Genomic DNA, 20,458 nt, shown 5'->3' with positions numbered 1-20,458 from the left:
AACTAAAGGTTGCACATAAACAACGTTTTTAAGCTACTGGTGTTTATCTAAATGTTCCCTTTTGTGACAGTTTTCCTCCACTAAATGTCAGTGGGATATGGTGCTTTTGACTCCATAAAATAACAGTATATGTCCACTCATATACTACCCACAGTACATACTTAAGCAATATGTCCCATACCTGTACATGCAGTACGTTACATACCTGTGCATGTAGATTCATTGTGTAGTTATTCTCAAATCTGATTCCAATAAAGCACCTTTGTTGCAGCAATAAAAGACATTATATTTTTCAGTATCTCCACTTGCACTAACCATGTAGAGTATAACATATACTATAATTTAATGAATTTAGAGGTAAAGCCCTGGTGACATGAGTCATATAATAATATCACAGGACTCATGTACTTTTACTTAAGCTGAATTTTGGATGCAGAACTTTTACTTGTAATCAAGTATTTCTACATTATTGGTGGTACTTTTACTTAAGTAACTAATCTGAGTACTACTTCCAACACTGGACTGCATCAATGCTTAAACATACTTTTTTAGAATGAGTATTTTTTGCCTGTGATTTTATAATTACTTTATACTAGTTCAACTCAATTCAATTTTATTTGTATAGTGCCAATTCATAACAGAAGTTATCTCAGGACTAGTTATTTTAATAACATATGTTGCCATTGTTGTAGCTACTACTATTTGCTTTTATAATGATAATTCTGATTTACATGACAGTATAAACGCTGTCACTAAAGTGAGCGAATCAGTGAAGCTTGGCAAAATGTATCTCACTTTAATGAAGTCTTCAAGAAATCGGGTATTTTTACAGTATATAAGATCACTTTATAAATGTTCTGTACATTTCTATATTTACATCGCAACATAAAATTCAATTCATACAGTAAACAATTTCACAGTTCTGTGTATCTTAAGCTTATGGAACATGTGCAAGAACATGTTTTACGTTGACACACATAGACAAACACTGACATGTAGGCTGGTGAAGCATAAACTGCTCATATAACAATGCTACAATGCAAGTCCACATCAGGAAATGTCAAGGTGCTCCCAGTGCAGTGAGGCATAACGATTAGTACTCATGAACCAAGGGGAATGTTTTACTACAGTTTGGATCTGTTGGGTACCGATCTTTACAGCAGGAAAGAAGTGTCACTCGAATTGTGATCCGTTGCTGTCACATCAGTAACCATGTCTCCATTCTCTTGCCTTAAAGCATCACTTGACAAAAGAGGAGTGTCCACTGCAGAAGATCTCAGGGAGGGATCAGAGGAGATCACTACCACGTAACGATCATCGCCCTCTTCGTCCTCATCCTCCAGGCTCCCATGAATGTCCGCAGTAACTACTGAATTTTCCGCTGCCTGGTGGCTGCAGGAAGGTGACGAGTTGAACAAAGGACGTTCTGGAGGAAGTGTGTCTCCATCTGGGTCCTCTTCAGGAAAGCTGGTGTTAATATAGATGATATCGTCCCTGCTGAAAGACTCTGGAAGCTTTTCTGTGAGCTTTTCCAACATTTCTCGCAGTTGGAGAAAGCAGGGTCGGTCAAGCGGGTCGGCCCTCCAGCAGCTGTACATGATCTCATACCTAGATGCAAGAAAATAAAGTAAATAACTCATATAATAACATGTTAATATCAATTAGAGCCTTGTTTTTGGATGCAGCTAACACAACTGGAGACATTAATTCCAGTCAAATATCAGCTTGAAAGTTGTATATTCAGTTTCTACTTTCACTGCATGTCTGTGGTTATAGGGGGGTTTTTTGGGAATAATGTCGCTTTTTGGACTGGATGTAAGCCAAAAGAAGGGGAACTGAAAAAAGTATATACTGTACACTAAACAAGTGCAAAACAATTTCTGTGTGCTCAAGTTCAGCTTGTGGTTTGCAGATTGTTGCAGCAACACAGGCTTAAAAAGGGAGGACTACATATCAGGGGGTCATATAGTGGAAGGTCCAATACATGATACGTGATAGCATTTTAACCACAAAGAATTTCAGGATTTAGTCCATCTTAACTATTAAACACAAATTCAACATTTGTGTCAAGAAGAGACAACACTCACAGCTCATCCAAACAGTCTGTTGGCTGCTTCAGTCTGTGTCCTTCAAGAAGGTAGTCATATATTTCATGGTTCTGGATGCCGGGGTACGGCGTCATTCCTCGTGTAGCAATCTCCCACATGGTAACGCCAAATGCCCACTGCAGGACACAGAATACTGACTTCAGATGATGATATAGTGCACACAGTAATACTATTACTTTCCTAGATTAACCCTTACCCTTAAAATGAGCTGACATGAAAGCGTGCTAAAATAATTTGAAAAGGATCATCTGCATTTTTATGTGTAGTCCACTACAAAATTGTGTGAATTGTGAATGTATTCAGTCTCTCTTTTTATTCCAGATTTAGTTTCCAGTTTTTATGTTACACTATAAGAAAATAAACATCTTTTCCTCATTTGACTGAATGGATTTTGCCTTTTTGCCAGCAACACAAAAATTGGATTTTGGAAGTCCTAAAATTGCAAAAGCAGGGAAAAATGAAAAAAAAGATTTCAAGAATTACCACACTTATAATTGATGTGAGAAAGACCTTTACTGCACATTTAAGAGGAAGGCTGAGTAATTAGTGCTGTGTAAATTCAGCTGACTCTGTGTAGATCTCAGACAAATGGTTTTGAAATTACAGCAGGCAGTATTGAGTGAAAGATGGGTCACTTCTTCTTTTAGTGACAGTACAGTATATAGAGGTGACTGCTGTTTCTGGAAGAGACGCAGTGTACTCTATCTGACACATTCACATATTTGAAAGAAAAACTAAAACTGTACAGAAGTACAGAAAAGAGCAGAGCAGATGGAAATACTTACCACATCACTCTTTACAGTAAAAACTCTGTCTGCCAGACTCTCTACTGCAATCCATTTCACAGGCATTTTGGCTATTCTGCCCTGCCTGTAATAATCTCCACTGTAGATCTTCTTTGATAACCCAAAGTCTGCTACACACACTGTCATATCATTACGCAACCTGTAAGACAAAAAGAAAAACAACAACACTAAAAGCAAATCCGACAAACCTCCCTAAAATCTAAAAGTGACTACAAAAAAGGCACATGCAACCTACATGCAGTTGCGAGCCGCCAGGTCACGATGCAGAAAGTTACGCCCACTGAGATACTCCATACCCAAAGCAATGTCAACCATGAACTTCAGGAGTGTCTGAGTGGGCAAGAACTGTATAAAAAAAGCACAAAACATCATAACAATTATAAGTTTATATTGTTTAGTCTAATAATAATTTATTATGTAATATATGTATTTTTATTTACCAGTGGACTCTCTCCCAGGCGTGAGCGCAGCAGGAAGCTGTGTAGATCTCCATACTTCATGAATGGCAGGATGACCATGGGCTTGGGAGAATGTCCTGAGCCTCCCTCCAAGCACACTCCTAAAGAACACAAGTCAATACACACAAATAATGTAAGGATGTCAAAACGAAAATGGACCAGGGAACAGAGAAGTGGTATTCTTCTTCGTATTACATCACTCCTACCGAGCAGTTTGATGACATTAGGATGGTTGAAATCTTTCATGCAGGCTGCCTCATTCAGGAACTCTTCAATCTCCCTTTGAGAGAAGCTATCGACTGTTGGAAGAAAGAGAGGAAAGTGTCTACTTGTTTCATGGTTTACAGATAATCACAATATGTCTTTTAGTTATAGAAAGCTCACGTTTCATCGTCTTCACAGCAACCTTTTCTGATGTTCCGTCTAGTTGTCTTAAATGTCCCTCCATCACGGAGCCAAATTCACCTGATTAAAGAAAACCAAATCATAAATACTTAGTGTTACTTAGTGTACTATAGTGTTATCTGTATTATTCTAGATATAGTTATGTTTCCTGTGCTTACACATTTCCCAAAATGAAACTGCTCACTCACCCTCTCCAAGAATCTTCCCAATGGAGAGCAAGGTCCTCATGACCATTACGTCCTGAAGTTTGGCCTGGAGTTCATTGCTAACACCAAGGTTGGCAACTGCAGACAGAACACACTCAATCTTATTGTGTACGGCCTTTAGCAGGACAACATAAATCTCTACATGCGTGTTCACTGTTCCCACAGTAATATTCAAGAACATACGTGTGATTTCTATGGCTGATCGATTGTAGGATCTCTGAGGTTTGTACTGTACAACAGGCTGCAGCTTTTCTTCACCTCCAAAGAACCGCCTGCAGGGGGAGACAGGGAAAAAGAAAAAACTGGGAATGCTGAACAGCTTCGGAATTCTACACGCAGAGAGAAGGAAGGAAGCCCTCTGAGTTGTCAGATACGTTTTTCCTATCTGAGCCGTGGCCTGTGACACATTCCTATCCATATCCTAAGTGGCAAAACTGAGTCATAGACTTCATAATAATGAATTCCAGAGAACAGACAGCTGGTTGTTGTCAATTTCTCCAGCAGCACTGTTATTCCTGACCTCAGGTGCAGACAATGGTGATTAAGAGGAAGCAAAAACAGTTCATTAAAGGAGTCCGGAAGTGTTCAGTTCAGTGTTCAAGTTCTTCTACAAGTTCTTACTCAATACCCCCAGTTGCCAATACAAAATGAACTACAAAATCAATATCTCTTATGTTTTAAATCAAAGTACGCAGATAAATGGGTCACAAATACAGTAATCGGTAGCGACTTCAAAGATAAGACAATGAAACTTAAAGCAAGGTTGGTAATAATATCAACACTGTGTTTGCACAGATGGTGAAAGATTGTCAGCATACCCAAACCAGGAGTCAGAAGTCCTGTTGTGTACACAGATAGCCCCCCAGAGAATAAGCAGCAGTAGACAGAAGCCACACACCACGCCCAGCACAGCATAGACAGAGTCTGGGACTCCGGTGTCGGGGCTGGATGATGGGGACACGACTGATTCTGAGATAGGAAGAAGAAAGCATGATAAAAACTTTAGAAAAAAACAACATTCAGCACATGGGACATCCAAAATCCAATATTCAGGCTTAGTTATCTGAATTATATTGCCAAATCCAATGATACATCTCAGCATTGTAGCAATGTTATGTCACCCCATGTATTATATTAAGTATTATTATTCCCCAAAATTAAGATTATATCAACATGTTCATAGATAAGCTTTTTCAGTGTGATGTTATTCTTCCATAAGTGTTTATTACTAGTCAATTTAATAAATGTTCTGTTAATCAAGGTGTTTAAGTTATCCCCATCATGAAAATAACTGTCTTTTAAAAATGCCCAAGATAACCCTGCCTAAAACTAAACTTAAAACTTGAAGTCTACAGCCATGCTAGCTACTCTGTGAGGCTGCACACAGTGTAGCTTTGAGATAAATGCTTACATCAGCTTGTTAACATGCTCACAATGCAAATAGTTGAATGTTTTTCGTGTACTCCATCTTAGTTTAGTGTCATATCATGTAAACCTTTGTTGATTAGCACTAAACACAAAGTACAGCTGATGCTGCAGGGAATGCCTATAGTCCTTCTGGTATTTGGTTATAAACCAAAGTACTAGTGACACACTGAAATTGTGACCTCATGGCACTAAATGAAAGGTCAGGTAATCAAAGTTCACAATTCATTCTCTGGGGAATGTGTGTACCAAATTTCATGAAAATCCCTCCAATAGTGATTTCAACGTTGGTCAAAGTAGGTGACTAATTAATTAGAGCCAGAGCTAAAAACAATATAAATATGAATAAAGCCTTAATAGGTTCGGTATTTCTTCATAGGGCAGTAATGTTATTCTAGTATGATATAAAACGTCAGCTGAAATATGCTGGCCAAATTATAACCAGATGATGAGATGATGAGATAAATCAATAAAGCAGCTTACTGTCCTCTGGCACAAACAGGCTGTATGGTGGGCTGACCATGCCGCTCCCTGCTTGTGTGCACGCAGCCACCTGCACAACGTAGGTTGAGTTGAATTCCTGCACAGCTACAATGGCCATAGTGCTGTTACTGTGGATCTGTTATAACACACAAAAACAGAGATGATTTACTCTAGTGTCATAATTAGATTTCTCTTAAAAACACATTTTAAGGTTAATCATTATTTCTGTGGAGATAAGAACTTCAACCTGTTAAAAGAATATAGGTTACAGGCTAAACAGAGTTTTAATGGTAAATTGAGGTAAGTCATTTAACTGAAAGAAAAGCACATTTTCAAGCCTGTGAACAGAGATAATATTTTGAGAGCATTCCGGTTGAACAGCATGCTAAGGAACATCTTGTGCATTTGTGCAACATCTCAAAGCCAGCTCAACAACTTTGGTATGTCATCCTATCTCTCTCTGTGCCTCCTTCTCCTTTTTTCTCAGTTCTACTTCATACACTATAGGAAACAAGAAATGCAATTAAAAAGTCCCGTAAAGCTGTTTTCATGTAGTCACTTACAATAATGAAACCTTTTTTTGGAAAATCCCGGTGACCTGTATACCGGGGATTATTCTATATAATGAAACTCTCTAAGGAAAAGGGAAGGAGACTGACTTTCTAAATAAACTCATGTGCTACAATGGGTGGGAACATGTGACAGACATAGCCCTGTGTTTCACAACACCACACCGTAGCATCTGGGGTTCCTCTGCTTTACCAATGTGCTGACACTTGGACTGGGAGTGCTGAACCCATGATTAATAGTCTATTATGTCTGTGGCTCCAAACAGAGGGCAACATGTGGTCAAATAGCAAATGCTCAAAAAATGTGGGAATCAACGTCAGATATGAAAGACAATGACGGCACCACGACGTCTACCATCAAACACACAGACCTTTGAAAAAGTAGTAGTAACAAATTATTCTTCTGATTTAAATATAATTGGTTTATTTTCACTATCTATTTAACTAGAAAGCAGTTCCAAGAAACAGGTGAGTCGGAGGATTAAACAAGTTGCCTTAGCGCACACTTCCAGTCACTGCTACTATTACAAAGCCTTTGTGTATAATGACATCACCAACTTACTAACCAACACATACGAATATTTGGGCCTATGGTACACATCCCGTTGTATTCATATTCCATTTACTCTGTTCAGCATGTGGCCCTGAGTCATCACAAAGAAAAACATTGATTACCAGTTTTCACACCATCAGCTTCCTTTAACTATGACACAGACGAGAAGGACGGGAAACACACTATTGTACTAGGGAGCACTAATGCAGTAACAGGAGTATAATAAACTACAAACAGCATCATGGAATAATGCACCGGAGATTTGATTTAGGTTGATACATCAAGGTTGATATTCAAATAGACTGTGTTATTTCTTATCTTAAGGCATGTATCTAAAATTAAATAACTTTCCCTGCCTTGTTGATTCACAAGAGGAATGGAAAAGTTGTTGTTCACTGACAATGGGGAAGCTGACCTCTAGTAGGAGGGAGGATCACATATTCCCAATATGCAACACTAATTCTTTTCATATTTGTCATACATAAGTCATTGTTGGTAAAAAAGAAAGTCAAAAATACTTCACCTCTCTATCAAAAAAAAAGAAAAAATGATGTATGTGTATATGTATATCTATTGTTATTATAAAAATATGGGGAAATGTAAAAGTGATTACCTACTACCTATCGCAATAACATCAAGTTGCTATTAATTAATTGTGTTTTTATGTGTTTCTCTTTTTTTCTAAAATGTATCACTACTGCTACCTAAACAAGGAAAAACTAAATAAAAGATTATTTACAAAAAGGACAACAATAAAAGCAAAAGGCAAAATCTTTAACTAGCGTGTTGCCGACAAGCTCACCGTTTCCACTTGTTCACGTGTACCATGTTTGACAATGACATCATAACCACGCAGAATGCCATTTATCTTATCATGTGGAGGAGGTTTCCAAGTGATCACCAGCCTTGAGTCGTTCAGCTCTACGCTGACATTTCGGGGATAAACGGATGGCACTGAGGATGTGACAAGAAATGGGAAACAGAGGGATTAAAACATCAACATGAGTGGTATCTAAATCAAGAGACTTCATACAGCATGCCAAACCTATAAAATACAAATGGAAAAGAGAAACTAAGACTGCCCCTCTATTGAAATCTTTGATTACAGTTTGGTATGTGGTCACTTCCTGGCCCAGTATATCACATATTTCAACTAAAATATCCCCTGCGGTGGCTTTAGGAAGGAAATTGAAAGCAGCTCCACCCAGTAAGAACTTGTTTTCTCAACAGACCCCTCCTATTTCCTATTTGACCCTTCAGGAAAACAAATGAGATTTAGAGGATACAACAATTTTCTGAAGGGGACTTGAAAGTGGGCAGAGCAGGTGATTGTGTAACCTTCCAATTATTACATGCTGCTACTGCAAGGAGGCTTACATTAAGCACATTTTGGATGGAAAAGTAGCAGGCTAATTACATAGTGCTATGTTCCTGAAACCTAAACAGGAATCTGCTATGATGAAAGGGGGGCAAGAACATAACACAAAGGTTCCTCTCTGTACACAAAGTGGCATTTAAGGCAACTACAGAAACATGCGAATGTGCTAGAATGGATTAGATTCTGTATCATTTCCCCTTGTATCTGCTGAAATTGTGCCCAAAATCTGCTAGTGTATCCACCAACTGCCAATGAAATTCAGTTCAATGGTTCCTTAAGTAATCACACACCTCCCTCTGTGGTGTTGCTCTGGATCCACATGGTGACAGGAGAGGCTCCCACCTCATTGCTGCAGGAAACACTCATGTTGTACCACGTCATAGCCTGCAGCCCGGGGACTTCACTCTCGAACGGCGGCACTGTGACGTTGATGAACCGGGTGGTCGTCACCTCCCCTTTCCTCCGACTAACCTCTTTAACCTTAGAGGGAAAAGAGAATGATGTCAGGATCAATCTGAGGACATTAAGCAATCACTGTGTATACTGTATGTGCAGACGTGGGGCTTACCCTGACGTGGCATTTAGTAAGAGGAGAGAAACCATCAAGTCCAGGGCTCCAGCTCAACATCAACTTATTGGACTGCCTCTCCATCACAGTAACATTAGACACAGGGCTGGGAAGCACTGCAAAACACCATAAAAAACTCTTATTAACCCTAACCTTAACCCTAACATGGAGGTATATGGTCAGCTTGCAGAGCATGAAAACCCCTTGGAATGTCTAACAGCCCTGAAAAAGACCTACTTTTACCTTTGATGTTGATATCTGCTTCCCTGGAGGTGGTGACACCCTTCTTGTTGTGAGCCTCACAGCTGAACTGAGTGTACTTGTCCACACCTGCAATTGACACATTGGAGAGGACAATGTGGCACTCTCATTGCTGTATGAAATCAAAACAACCAACCCTCAAGGTTGAGATAGCACTGAATATTTTGATAAATCGACCTCAACTCAGGAGTTATTTTTCTTCAATACTAGGAAACAAAATCAGTACACACATTTTCATTGGGTCCTATGTTTGGAAAAACTGATTTCTCTCTATGTGAAAGGTGTATCTGCAGCCATTTGCCATGTCAGCCTCAATAGAGAAACGAGACTGAAATTGATACAAAAACAACCCACTTGGGGATGACTCACTTCTTTATTATACCTCAAAAGTTCACACAGCAGTGCCTCGTGTAGTAAGCTCAAATTGAGCCTCTCCAGTGTGATGTACTGTGGTAACAATCCTTTTTCTGGGTCTCTTTTCCTGGGTCTCTTTTCCTGGATGCACAATTCCTGCCTTTCAACTGCCACAGATCTGCGCAGTAAGAATAGGACTGCGACAGCTGCAAAATAATGTCCCTTTTGTGCTCTGTTTTCCACTGTCTCTATCTCGGAAACCTTTACACAAAGCTAATCACAGAGCAGCCCGTGAGAGATGACTGGAACCAAACATGGGATGTTTTGTTTACATTTTGCAGAATATCACAAGTTCATAAGTTTGCCTTCCTCTGCACCAGGGTAAAGAGTGCCTCACATTTGCAGCCAAGCTGTGCAAATGTAATTACCACATACCTCATTTCAAACTGCATGGCAAACAGCTGGTTGGAGCAGAGAGGGCAATGAGTAGGTTTGAATGTCCCAAATGAAACTGGTCATTCTTATATAGTTTTACCAAAGAGAACAGGGACAACAGGAAAAAAAAGCCAAGTTAGTAAACATCCACATGGAGCTTTAAGGAGTGTGGCAGTCTGAGCAACATGATTTGCATGTATTTAGCAGTACTGTGGTAAAACAATGACTGTTTCCAAAATACTTTGCTAATATATGAAAACAGATAAGTGGATTATGCTGCAGGGGTGGTTTCATAAATTGGTCCTTTGCACAAAAGAACTACAGTAGGGTACCAATGGTCAAATACACAAAAGATTTAACAGTGTCTCAAGCTCAGGGGTCATTAAACACATTATTTTTAAGTCATATATTTTTGGGGAAAAAGGAAATGAATAAAGTTCAAGCAATTGCATTTCTGCTTTCACTGTACTTGGCAAGTAAATCAAAACAAAAAGCAAAAACACTATAGAAAAAATAGTTGGGTTAGCCACTCAGATGGAAACATATCAAATCATAGAGGGAAGCGTTCCAGCGCACTGGGCTGCCTGAGATGTTATTTTTCCATTTTTAGATTCAGGCAGCAAATATAGCCAAACTACTCCATGAGGTTACAACTAAGCCTACAATATTTTGCTCTTTAGTACTGTGCACCATATTTGGACTCTTGGACTATGTGTGTTTTTGAAGATGAAATTCCAAACCTGTGTCCACCTTCCCACCATAAACCGATCTTATACTACTGTCCTGAGACAGATTAAATAAAGAAATATGGATGAGAAAGCTTCCCGTAACCAAAATAAATCCCCATCAACAAGGTATAATACCCTGATTTCAAGCAATAATATATATCGACTTTCCAACAATAAAACCAGCAACTATTTCCCACTCTACATTAAAAAAAAGCACTCTCATAATATCATGAGCTTAGGGAGAAAAGGACTCATAGTATGGATGAAGTGAGTATGCAGAAGAGTGGGTTTGCTATGTTCTGTTGTGCCAATATTTGGTTCTGCACAGAGCTCTGCTAGCCTGCAGCCTGCCAGCCTCTGTGTCCAGCCCCTCCCTGCTGGGTAGTGGGCCGTCCTGTGAATGAGGTCTTTGTCCCCAGAGCCAACCCCCGAACAGACTCCCTATGCAGCCCCCCATCCCCTTACTGCCCAGGCCCTTGCACATGCCGGACCAAAGCACAGCTCTGAACCTTTAACCCCTCAGCTTCAGGCGGTATCACCACTCACTGGCTATTGCAGGAGTTCTTAGCCTGCGGCAAGCTGAAAATGAAGGGTTAGACTATACAGAGCAGGAAGGTTATGCTTCTAATAACAAATGTTTGCTTTCAAGAAGAGGGCAGCTGAGGCCATAAAGGGAGAGTCCACGTTGAAAAGACATTTGAGCAACAATTCGTCTTTACAAATATAATGTTATATATGTATATATACATATAATTTCAAGAATATTCCATCTTAAGAGTAGAACATGAACATTAAACCTGAACTGATCTGATTAGTTTTGACTTTTGACTTTTATATTCAGTATATTCTTGAAAAATAATCAAGTTTACTTTGATGTGAACTTTAATTTGGAGCTGGAGTTATTAGTTGATTAATCTGCAACAATTTTGATAGTTACACCTAGTGGCCAGTTAGCTTAGCTCATCTCAGTGTAAAGACTGGAAACAGGGGGAAATAGCTTTAATTAACACATTATTTGCTTAATTCTTACAAAGCAAACGCAATGCACTGGCACACTATCTCTTAGCCTTGACCAGTAACTTCCTGGCCTGGTTACCTGGTAATTCGTTCCTTAATGTTGTTACCTCAGTTCCCCCAGTCTTTATGCTAAGCTAAGCTAGCCAGCTGCTGACTTCAGCTACATATTTGCCTTACAGACAGGACATTGGTATCAATCTTCTCATCTAATTCTCAGCAAAACTTGAAAAAAACTTTAATCAGGCTAACAGCAAGCGCTGCATTTCCACTGTTGCCTTATTTCTCACATGTCCAATGGCTTCAGCATACGGCTAGCAGAGCGGTGTTACAAAAAGCACTGACCATGCATAAATGGCCGCCGTTCTAACGTACAGGGGCCCCTAGTGTCCCTGACCATGGTGATAAATCCCATTGCAGTAAGCAGAGTACAGATGCTGAGGCAGCAGAGATGAGGCAGAATAGAAACCACAGACAAAGTGATGCTAGCTGAGTGAGACCCACTCCAACTATTATCAGAGAGCTACGTGTCCTTTTATCTCTGTTGATGACTGTTTCCACATTCTATCACAAGAGGAACTTGACTAAAGTGAAACAGTTTAATTGGTTTAATAAAATGTAGCTTACTTCTAGTAAACTACTTTTACAACTTTTTATACAAGCCAAAAGTAAAAAAAAGCTCTCTTTACTTTTGTCATTCAGGAAAAACAAACCCACAAATAGAGCTTGATCAAAAAGCACTTTTAAGGAATACTTTTAAATTAAACATAGAAAGTCGTACTTAACTACTTCTGAAGCTCCTATAACACATTTCACAATGATAAAGGAACAAAGTATGAACCTTATGTTAGTGTGATTAATGACAGCGCACATCTTCAGCTTCTTTCTGTCTGATTCAAGGTGTAATTCAGCCTTATGCTGAGTCATATGCTGACCATTCATTGGTGTGAGGGGAACAGCAAGAAATTACACTTCCACGATTGCACCAACTCAAGAGGAACAGGCAACAAGAGGGAATAAGTAGAAAGTATCGCTATATATCACCGTGAAACACAATATTCTCTGTATATGTGAGAAAGAGAGAAGAAAACTGGACTGTGTGGTTAGTGTCTTACCTGACACAGAGTAGCTGCTGGGAGAGTTGTGAATGTCACTATCAGGTAATCCATCACGGAGCCAGCGGATCTGAACGGGGTCCGGAGGTCCTACCGCCTCACATGTCAGAGTGAAAGGTTCGTTTCTTGTTACGTTCCTGTCCTCTGGCTGATGGATAAATGTCGGTAGACCTGTAACAGACCAATCAAAGATGTGTTATGAACAATGTGGACGCCCCATGAAGTACCCAACGCTACCCAGTTCATCACGCTGAAACTCACCGTCCACCTCGATGATGATCGGCTGAGACTCGACCATTCTGTTGTTGATACTCAGTCTGCAGCGATACTCCCCAGCATCCGCTCGCTGCACACGGTTGATGCTGTAACACAGTACATTAGGACACTTGTCAGTCTGCATAATCAGCCTGTCACACACACGTTAACACCACCATGTTTTACACACCTGACAGTGGAGAGGAGAGTCGTGACCCCGTCTGTGAAGGTCTGGAGCTCGTTGATCAACACCTGTATGTTTTCTGCCAGGTCCTGGCCATCCTTCACCCAGACGATGGTGGCCTCCTGCCTGGCGTCGGGGATGTCGATGGAGCAGTTGAATTTAGCCTCATGGCCATCTGATAGCTGGATGGTGCCTACGGTGGGCTTGAAGTGAAGTCGTCTGAGCTGATCCGGGGTCAGATAAACCCTTGAAACACGGCCCACTATCACAAGAGGATCAGAGGTCCTTGTCAGATGGTGGGACCGGCGACTAGAATGCTGAGCTGTTTACAGAGGGAGACGTTAGATCTCTCTTATACTGACTGATGTAACATCAGCAGGATACAGAATGAAAAGTATGGTTTCTGCTTTGCAATAAAGAACGCGTTTAATCATGTCGAGCTTTGAACGTTCTGCCTGGGAGTTCAAAGATTAAGATTTGATTTGTTGAAGATTTGACATCAAGTGTGACAGAATGAGGAAAATGTTTCCATCCAAAATGTTCATAAAACCACCATAAAGCAGCAATCAAAGACCACAAGTCTGCCACATTTATTTTCATATTAAATGTGTCTGTCTATTGATTTTTCAAATAATCGATTAATCATTATAATCATTATAAAATGTCAGAAAATACTGAAAAATCACATGTATTCAGAGCCCAAAGTGACGTCTTGAGATAAGATAAGATAGACTTCATAGAATTCACTTGTTACAGTAGCTCCACATGTGTAACACAGCAGATAAGAAAAAAAAGAAATACACAAGTAGAAAAAATACAAGATACAACAGCGCAAAACTTAATGATACAATGTTATAAAACAGAGAAAACAGCAAGAAAACAGCAAGTCTTAGCATTTGAAAAAAAGATTAAATGAAAATACCTGCCAAAAATTTTCTGTAATTGATTAATCAGTTTCACAAATCATCAGTTTTGATTGTTAAAAAAGAGAGAAAATACATATATTCTGTATTTTTAAAAAGGCATGAATAGTACAATTATGCCACAACATTAAAAAAAAAACAACTTAAAAACTGTTTATCCACTGAGTGTTTTCATGAAGTATGGCTCTTTACCAGATGGGTAGCCTATTTTGATGTGTTTTCTACTGTCACCATTCCAGCCCACAGCCACATTTTTATGACTGTAATTAAGAAGAAGCTTCAGTAAGATACACATTCAGTGCAATGAAACACATTCAGGACTTAAGATGTGTTAAAGACTTTCTGTAAGTCAGAAATCCTTAAAGCTTTTCCAGCGGTCGGATATAAAGCTATTTAAATGAGTATTTAAATCTCTTCCAGCTGCAGTCTCTCATACAGAGTTAAAGAGTCTCTCCCTGGCTGTACACTAGACCGAGTTCAGCCTGAGATCTCCAACTTTGAGGGACATGAAGTTAACGTTAAAGAGGCAAAACACAGACCTCCAAGGAAAATAAACAACTCACCGCTGACCGGACTCCCCACAATAATGCCTATGGTCGCTGCACAGAGAAAAAGTCCAAACCAGTATGGAGTTGACTTTATTGCCATGACCAAAAGTCTGAGCTGTCCACTGTTGTCTTTCTGCTGTCCCGCGACAACAGCCTGACAAAAACACGTCCCCGTTCTTTATTCTAAACGGATTGAGCGGCACCGACAATGAGCAACATCCCCCGCTGGAGTGGCTTCAACGCGGCTTGTGTTGAGGAGCTGTTGACCCGAGATCAAGATTCAGATTCAGCTGGAGAGAGAGAGAGAGAGAGAGAGAGAGAGAGAGAGAGAGAAAGTTTACTTTTTCCGACGTCACACTAGGTCCCATGAAGGCGGGACTAGAGAAAGAGTGGAAATGCACATAAACACTAAAAACCACCAAAACACAGCAGAAAAACAACACATAAATAGAGCTGCTGGAACTAAAAAAAAACAGTTTTAACTGTTTATATTTTTTTTTTTCTTATTATGTCTGTTCGTCGTCTTCTCTTTTTTGAGAAAAGAAAATGATAACCTTATACATATAACCTTCTTATCTTATATTAGGCATTAAGAACATGTATGTAGCCTAACAACACACAAATAGACTGACACGGTAGGTGATCTCTTTTATTTTTAATTACATAATCCCAAAAAACCCTTAGGCTAAAAGAACAACAAAAACTCTAGTGGTGTAGAAATTGTCCTCCCAACTACTCCACCACGTGGTCAACTAGGCTATAACCTTTAAATACTAACCATGGCTATAGATGTTCTTAATTTCAAACACATTTAGCCAAACTCAGAATAAAGTAAATTATTTTAAATTATTTATATTTTACATACATTAATAACATTGAGATAAACTGACAGCAGTGGTTTGATTCTCATTGCAACTGCAGATGAGGACTTTGGAGATGAAGCTAGGATGAAGCAGATCACTCAGTCTCACCACAAGAGTTTAACACTGCATCACACAATCAGTAGATCTGAACTGGTGGTGATCAAATTTCAGTTTTTTTTTTTTGCAGCATTTTAAAGACTTCTTGTTCATTTAGCTCATCCAATTAAATACTGAGATATGACAGTTCATAGCTGACACACAAACAACAAAGGTCCATGAAGGTCCATTTAGTAGCTGTTTCCAGAGCTTTCTTCTGTATATATAAGAGACATTTTGAAACTACAGGTGGGACTGAAACAACAGAGCGATCATCGGTGTTATTCGTTTTACCTTTCCTGTCTTGACCAGTCAACAAAAAAAGTCTTTTTTTAGTGTGTTGAACTGATATCAGATTTGGAAAAGGCAATAAGATTTTCTTATACTTTCTAATACAAATATCTCCAACAGTGCAGATTGAAATATGAAATCAATGTCAACATGTCAGAGTAATTTCCTCCAAATCCAGGATGAGTTGTTTTTTCCTTAGTTTCTCTTAACCAATTGTCCAATTAGAAGACTTTTGAATCTTTTTATTTCAGGTGAGCTCCCTCTCCTCTTTCAGGTGATGGCTCTGCCCTGCCACCACAGCCCTCCGCCCTCCTGTGCCTGTGTCTTTATTATTGGATTCCAGGTTGCTCTTAATTGCATTTTCGCAGCAGTAGGCCTTCATGCGATAAACACTGGCCTTGCTCTTACAGCATCCCATGGCACTCATGAGCTGATATGCATCCTTTCTAAAAGCTTTGGTGAAGATAGCGTAAAGGAAGGGATTGGCACAAGAATTGATGGGGAAGAAGAGGACCAGCAGGATCTTGGAGTTAGTGACTGTGATGAGGGGGACCTTGAATGCAGCAGAGATGGCAAAGAAGGAGATGGGAGCCATGCAGAGGAAATCAGTGAAGATGAGCACAGCCATGCGCTTTGCAATCTTGGTGTCAGCGCTTCTTCTGGGGAACCCTGGGTTTTTCACAGCCAGATAGATCAGCACGTAACAAACACACACGACAACAAAGGCGCCCACGTTGAAGAGCAGGATGATTATGATGAAGGCCTGAGCCAGGGGGGTCTCTATGTCCATTGGTAAGCACATGCTGACTTTGGCATAACTGCTCACGCCAAACAGGGGCAGCATCCCCATCCCCAGACAGATGATCCACCCAGCCGCCATTATGCTCGCTGCCTGTGTGAGTACCAGGTGGCGCTCTATCTGCAGAGCGTTGGTGATGGTGTGCCAGCGCTCCAGGGTGATGGTGGAAAGCGCGTAGACTGACAATTCCCCACCAAACACAGACAGGAAGCCTGCAGCACTACAGCCAGACCCTGTTTGCCATTCAATAGCATGCTGACTGTAGTGGCCCTGTGTGCGGAAGTCTACTGTGGCTATCATTAGGAGGTAGATCCCAATGCAGAGGTCTGCAAAAGCCAGGTGGCACATGAGGAAGCGAGGCACCGTCAGCTTGTTGCGGCTGGTGAAGGAGACCAGGAGGACTGTCAGGTTGCCTGTGATGGCCAGTATGTTGATAAACCAAATGGCCACTCTGAGAAAACTGAAACCTGCAATGTCCTCACAGGGATTGAAAGCATCTGCTTCAGGTGTGCAAACCAAAGTTGGTCGGGTCTGACAGAAGTCCAGCTCTGGATAGTGGAAATTCACGTCTCCAAAGACCTCGTCCTCAGATAAATCAACGTCTGAAAAAAATGGCATATCCATAACTAGAGTCGTGTCTGCTGAATCTCCAATCACACGCTGCACCCTGTTTTCAAAGGAGAAGAACAAGGAGAGAAAATTGTTCTGGTTAGTTCATCTTAAACTTAATAAAGAGTTAAGAAGAGCACTTACACCAGCCTCTCTAAAGTAAAGCCAAACTGTTTTTCCAGCAGAAAGACTGCTTGGCTGATTTTTTATAAGCAGTCAAGGTTTACACAACATGACTGATTGGTTGGTGTATGGGCAGGTTTGTTGCTGCTAATAAAACCTTTTATTCACTACCAAGGCTGCATAGTTTATTTTAACCATTACAGAAGCAGGAAAGCATAACAGTGTTTTACCTTGCTAATTGGTCACTCTCATCACAATATGTAGAGTCATTATTATATGCAGGATTAATGGAAAAGTCCCTGCAGGGAAGAAAGGAAATTATGTAAATGTCAACACAATTGCTTGAATGCAAACACATCTGTGAAATAGCAGTACTTATATATGTGCTTACAGTACAGTTTTAGCATTTACTGAGATGATCCATGAACAAATCTAATCTTGATTAACCTGTAAAATGCACAGTGTGAGTCACCTGTGGGTGTTCCAGCTCAGCAGCGCACAACAGTGACTGTTGTAGGTGAGATGGGCCTCTCGCAGGCTCCACAGTCCCTGCAGAGAAGGCAGACTCTTCAAGGCATACGCTGACTGAGCAAACAACACCAGAACTGACTCCAGTCCCTGCGGTGGCAACATTGTGAGAGCTGTCGCAGAAACGTCCCTGGGAAATAACACAGACAACAATGTGACTGCATGGGGCTATAAAACCCTCTTTGTGAACACTGTGCACTATAAAGTCAATCAAAATAACTCCACCTAGCCTTTAGTCATTGAGCCAAGCTGCATACTTGTGTATATCAGCAGTAAAATACCACCCACTGTTATTATATTAGTATATTACACATCTTAGAAGAATGTGATACGTAATTTTTCTCAATGTTGGCATAAAGCATCATCTTGTTTACTATCTCTCAAGTCTTGACACAGAATTCAAGCAATGAATCTATCAAGACACAAAAAGCGAGTCTACGATTTGAATGGTCAGTTTGACAAACATCCTCCTCCTTCCTCCTCTCCCCAATTAATCTAAGTTAAAAAATGTTGCATTAAGCGAATTAAAAATAACACTTACAAGACTCCAGGGCCTGTGGCTCCTTCGAAAGCATCTCTGTGGATCACTCTGAGGTTTCGATTATTCTTTAATACCCTGAAATGATAAAAGGCAGAATAATGGAGCAAAAGCTTCATGCTGTGAGAAGAAAAACTCACATCATTCAGTCAAAAAAGTAAATGTGGGAAAATACAGCTTATCTATCTTTGTCCCGTTGAAGGCGTAGTCGTGTATTTCTCTGATGCCGTTGTTATACAGGTTCCTGCAATCAGTAACAAGATTTTTATGATTAAATGTGAGATATTACTAACTAGTTTACTAACATTATGCAACATAAAGCAAATAAAAGGAATGTTTTGCTTCACTTACATTGTAACATACTCCTTTGTCATTCCGATGAAAGCGTTAGGAGGTATTTCCAGTAGATACAGGTTATCACATATATCCCTGTAATAGTGCAACAGTTTATGTGTTATGGGGATGTGCTTTTTGTTTTTATTTGTCGTGAGTCTCTTCAACTTTAGCAGCACATGTACTTACAAGATAAACTCGGATTCAAGAGAATTGATATATGTAATGTCAGGGAAAAGGGTTATCCCAGTATTTGAGATGCTCCTGTTAATGCAAAGGAAAACATGGATCATTTTGTGACTTTTAATGTAAGCCAAATGTAAAAAAATCTAGCTGGATTTAATGCCGTTATTACTTGGCATCAGTATAAGTGCAATACAAGTTAGTATTTGTCTGAAATATTCTATTTAGTTATTGCTCAAGTATATGGGATTTGAAAAAATACAGGGGTCTGTCCAATACGTACCTTTAAATCTTAAACAAAAAAAATTATATTGATTTAAACTGTATATTTTGAGGTAATGTAATGTAGTCTTACAAGTAATGTAGTTTGGGGAGGTTATTGAATGTCCTTCTGCCAATGTGCATCAGACTCCTCGTGTTCTGGACTGAGCTGCAAAGCAACACAGAACATCAACTGAAACTCTGCTGCATTAAAAGGAACCATTACTTTTTTAATGATTCATATAAACGTTAAAAAAGACTTACATTTCAGAGAGGTTGAGAAGGTTATTAAAGGCTAATGCCTCAATGGTTTCCAGGGTTACACTCTGAGCAATCTCACTGCGTATAGAGCAGAGACAATGCAATTAAGTCCACCAAAAGAACATGTGTCTTTACATATAACACTGTTTGGTGTGTGAACAGTGTATTCAAACATCAGGACTATGAAGGAGTCATATACTGAAATCAGTCTTTGATCTGATTTGTTAATTAGGTGTAGCTACAAAAACATACAAGGTTAGGGGAAAAAAAATTATAATATAAAATAAATAAAATTGTAAGCATTAAATTGAAATAGCTGAATTGTGGTGAACTAGGATTAGTTGACTAATTCAGAGAATACTAGAAAAGCACAAACTAAAAACTAGAAAACATTTGCAGTTATATGACATTTTAAGTCAGTGTTAGTGGAGGAAAATTGATACCTACATCCTCTGGACTTCTTTTAAACCATCAAAAGAATGGCTGGAAATGGTGTTCAAAGACAAATGATAGAAAAACCTGAAAAAAGAATAAAGAGAGGCACATTTAATTTCAAAATATATAATCATCAAAGTCATCTTAAGTAAGTGATTTTAAAGATGGACAAAAAAAGTAACTATTCTTATGAACAGGGTTTAAATATGCCCTCCAGACCTGTATTAAGACATTAAACCCTTAAAAGCAGATTTTCAATGAGTGGAGAAACTTTACACTTTCGGAGGATGAATGTGAAAACAACCTTCTAGTATCAAACTCTGCACATACATCATTCAACACAGTGAAGCTCAAACATCCAA

General features: G+C 39.5%; 2 protein-coding genes across 3 annotated transcripts in view; both read right to left on the bottom strand.

Annotated features, from left to right (window-relative positions):
- Window positions 1-781: 781 nt before the first annotated feature.
- On the bottom strand, window positions 782-15,060 carry mertka (c-mer proto-oncogene tyrosine kinase a). Of its 2 annotated transcripts, none has more exons than XM_035663947.1 (19): window positions 14,792-15,060; window positions 13,312-13,627; window positions 13,128-13,228; window positions 12,867-13,037; window positions 9,203-9,289; window positions 8,960-9,075; window positions 8,682-8,871; window positions 7,816-7,967; window positions 5,892-6,027; window positions 4,802-4,952; window positions 4,167-4,255; window positions 3,966-4,061; window positions 3,757-3,837; window positions 3,579-3,671; window positions 3,355-3,473; window positions 3,150-3,259; window positions 2,894-3,053; window positions 2,088-2,224; window positions 782-1,608 (listed from the first exon to the last, which is right to left on the bottom strand). In XM_035663947.1, exons 1-19 carry the CDS (start codon window positions 14,874-14,876, stop codon window positions 1,155-1,157), a joined length of 2,844 nt encoding a protein of 947 aa, XP_035519840.1. In that variant the 5' UTR covers window positions 14,877-15,060; the 3' UTR covers window positions 782-1,154. The 2 variants fall into 2 exon arrangements, with proteins under 2 accessions (XP_035519840.1, XP_035519841.1); XM_035663948.1 differs by having other exon boundaries at window positions 13,312-13,567.
- Window positions 15,061-16,273: 1,213 nt separating this feature from the next.
- Window positions 16,274-20,458, bottom strand: part of lhcgr (luteinizing hormone/choriogonadotropin receptor) — a 6,654-nt gene continuing 2,469 nt past the window's right edge. The window contains exons 2-11 of the mRNA XM_035663488.1: window positions 20,109-20,180; window positions 19,665-19,739; window positions 19,495-19,569; window positions 19,146-19,220; window positions 18,975-19,052; window positions 18,799-18,867; window positions 18,627-18,701; window positions 18,030-18,215; window positions 17,788-17,856; window positions 16,274-17,492 (exon numbers count right to left, since the gene is read on the bottom strand). Of these exons, the coding sequence (XP_035519381.1) occupies window positions 16,274-17,492; window positions 17,788-17,856; window positions 18,030-18,215; window positions 18,627-18,701; window positions 18,799-18,867; window positions 18,975-19,052; window positions 19,146-19,220; window positions 19,495-19,569; window positions 19,665-19,739; window positions 20,109-20,180 (1,993 nt within the window). The remainder of the gene's footprint in view (window positions 17,493-17,787; window positions 17,857-18,029; window positions 18,216-18,626; window positions 18,702-18,798; window positions 18,868-18,974; window positions 19,053-19,145; window positions 19,221-19,494; window positions 19,570-19,664; window positions 19,740-20,108; window positions 20,181-20,458) is intronic.

Source organism: Morone saxatilis, unplaced genomic scaffold, assembly GCF_004916995.1.
Source record: "Morone saxatilis isolate NCDOM2014 unplaced genomic scaffold, NCSU_SB_2.0 Contig19, whole genome shotgun sequence".
NCBI classification, from domain to species: Eukaryota; Metazoa; Chordata; class Actinopteri; family Moronidae; genus Morone; species Morone saxatilis.
The sequence above is the reverse complement of the archived record's forward strand: the minus strand, read 5'-3'. Positions and strand labels throughout refer to the sequence as shown.

What these genes read in the sequence shown, in the direction of transcription:
- mertka (XM_035663947.1), bottom strand. Translation starts at nt 14,876, where the DNA reads ATGGCAATAAAGTCAACTCCATACTGGTTTGGACTTTTTCTCTGTGCA. An exon ending in GATCATCATCGAGGTGGACG is followed by an intron (nt 13,038 to 13,127) that starts GTGAGTTTCAGC and finishes GGTCTGTTACAG; the next exon opens with GTCTACCGACATTTATCCAT. An exon ending in TGCTGTGAAGACGATGAAAC is followed by an intron (nt 3,672 to 3,756) that starts GTGAGCTTTCTA and finishes TTCTTCCAACAG; the next exon opens with TCGATAGCTTCTCTCAAAGG.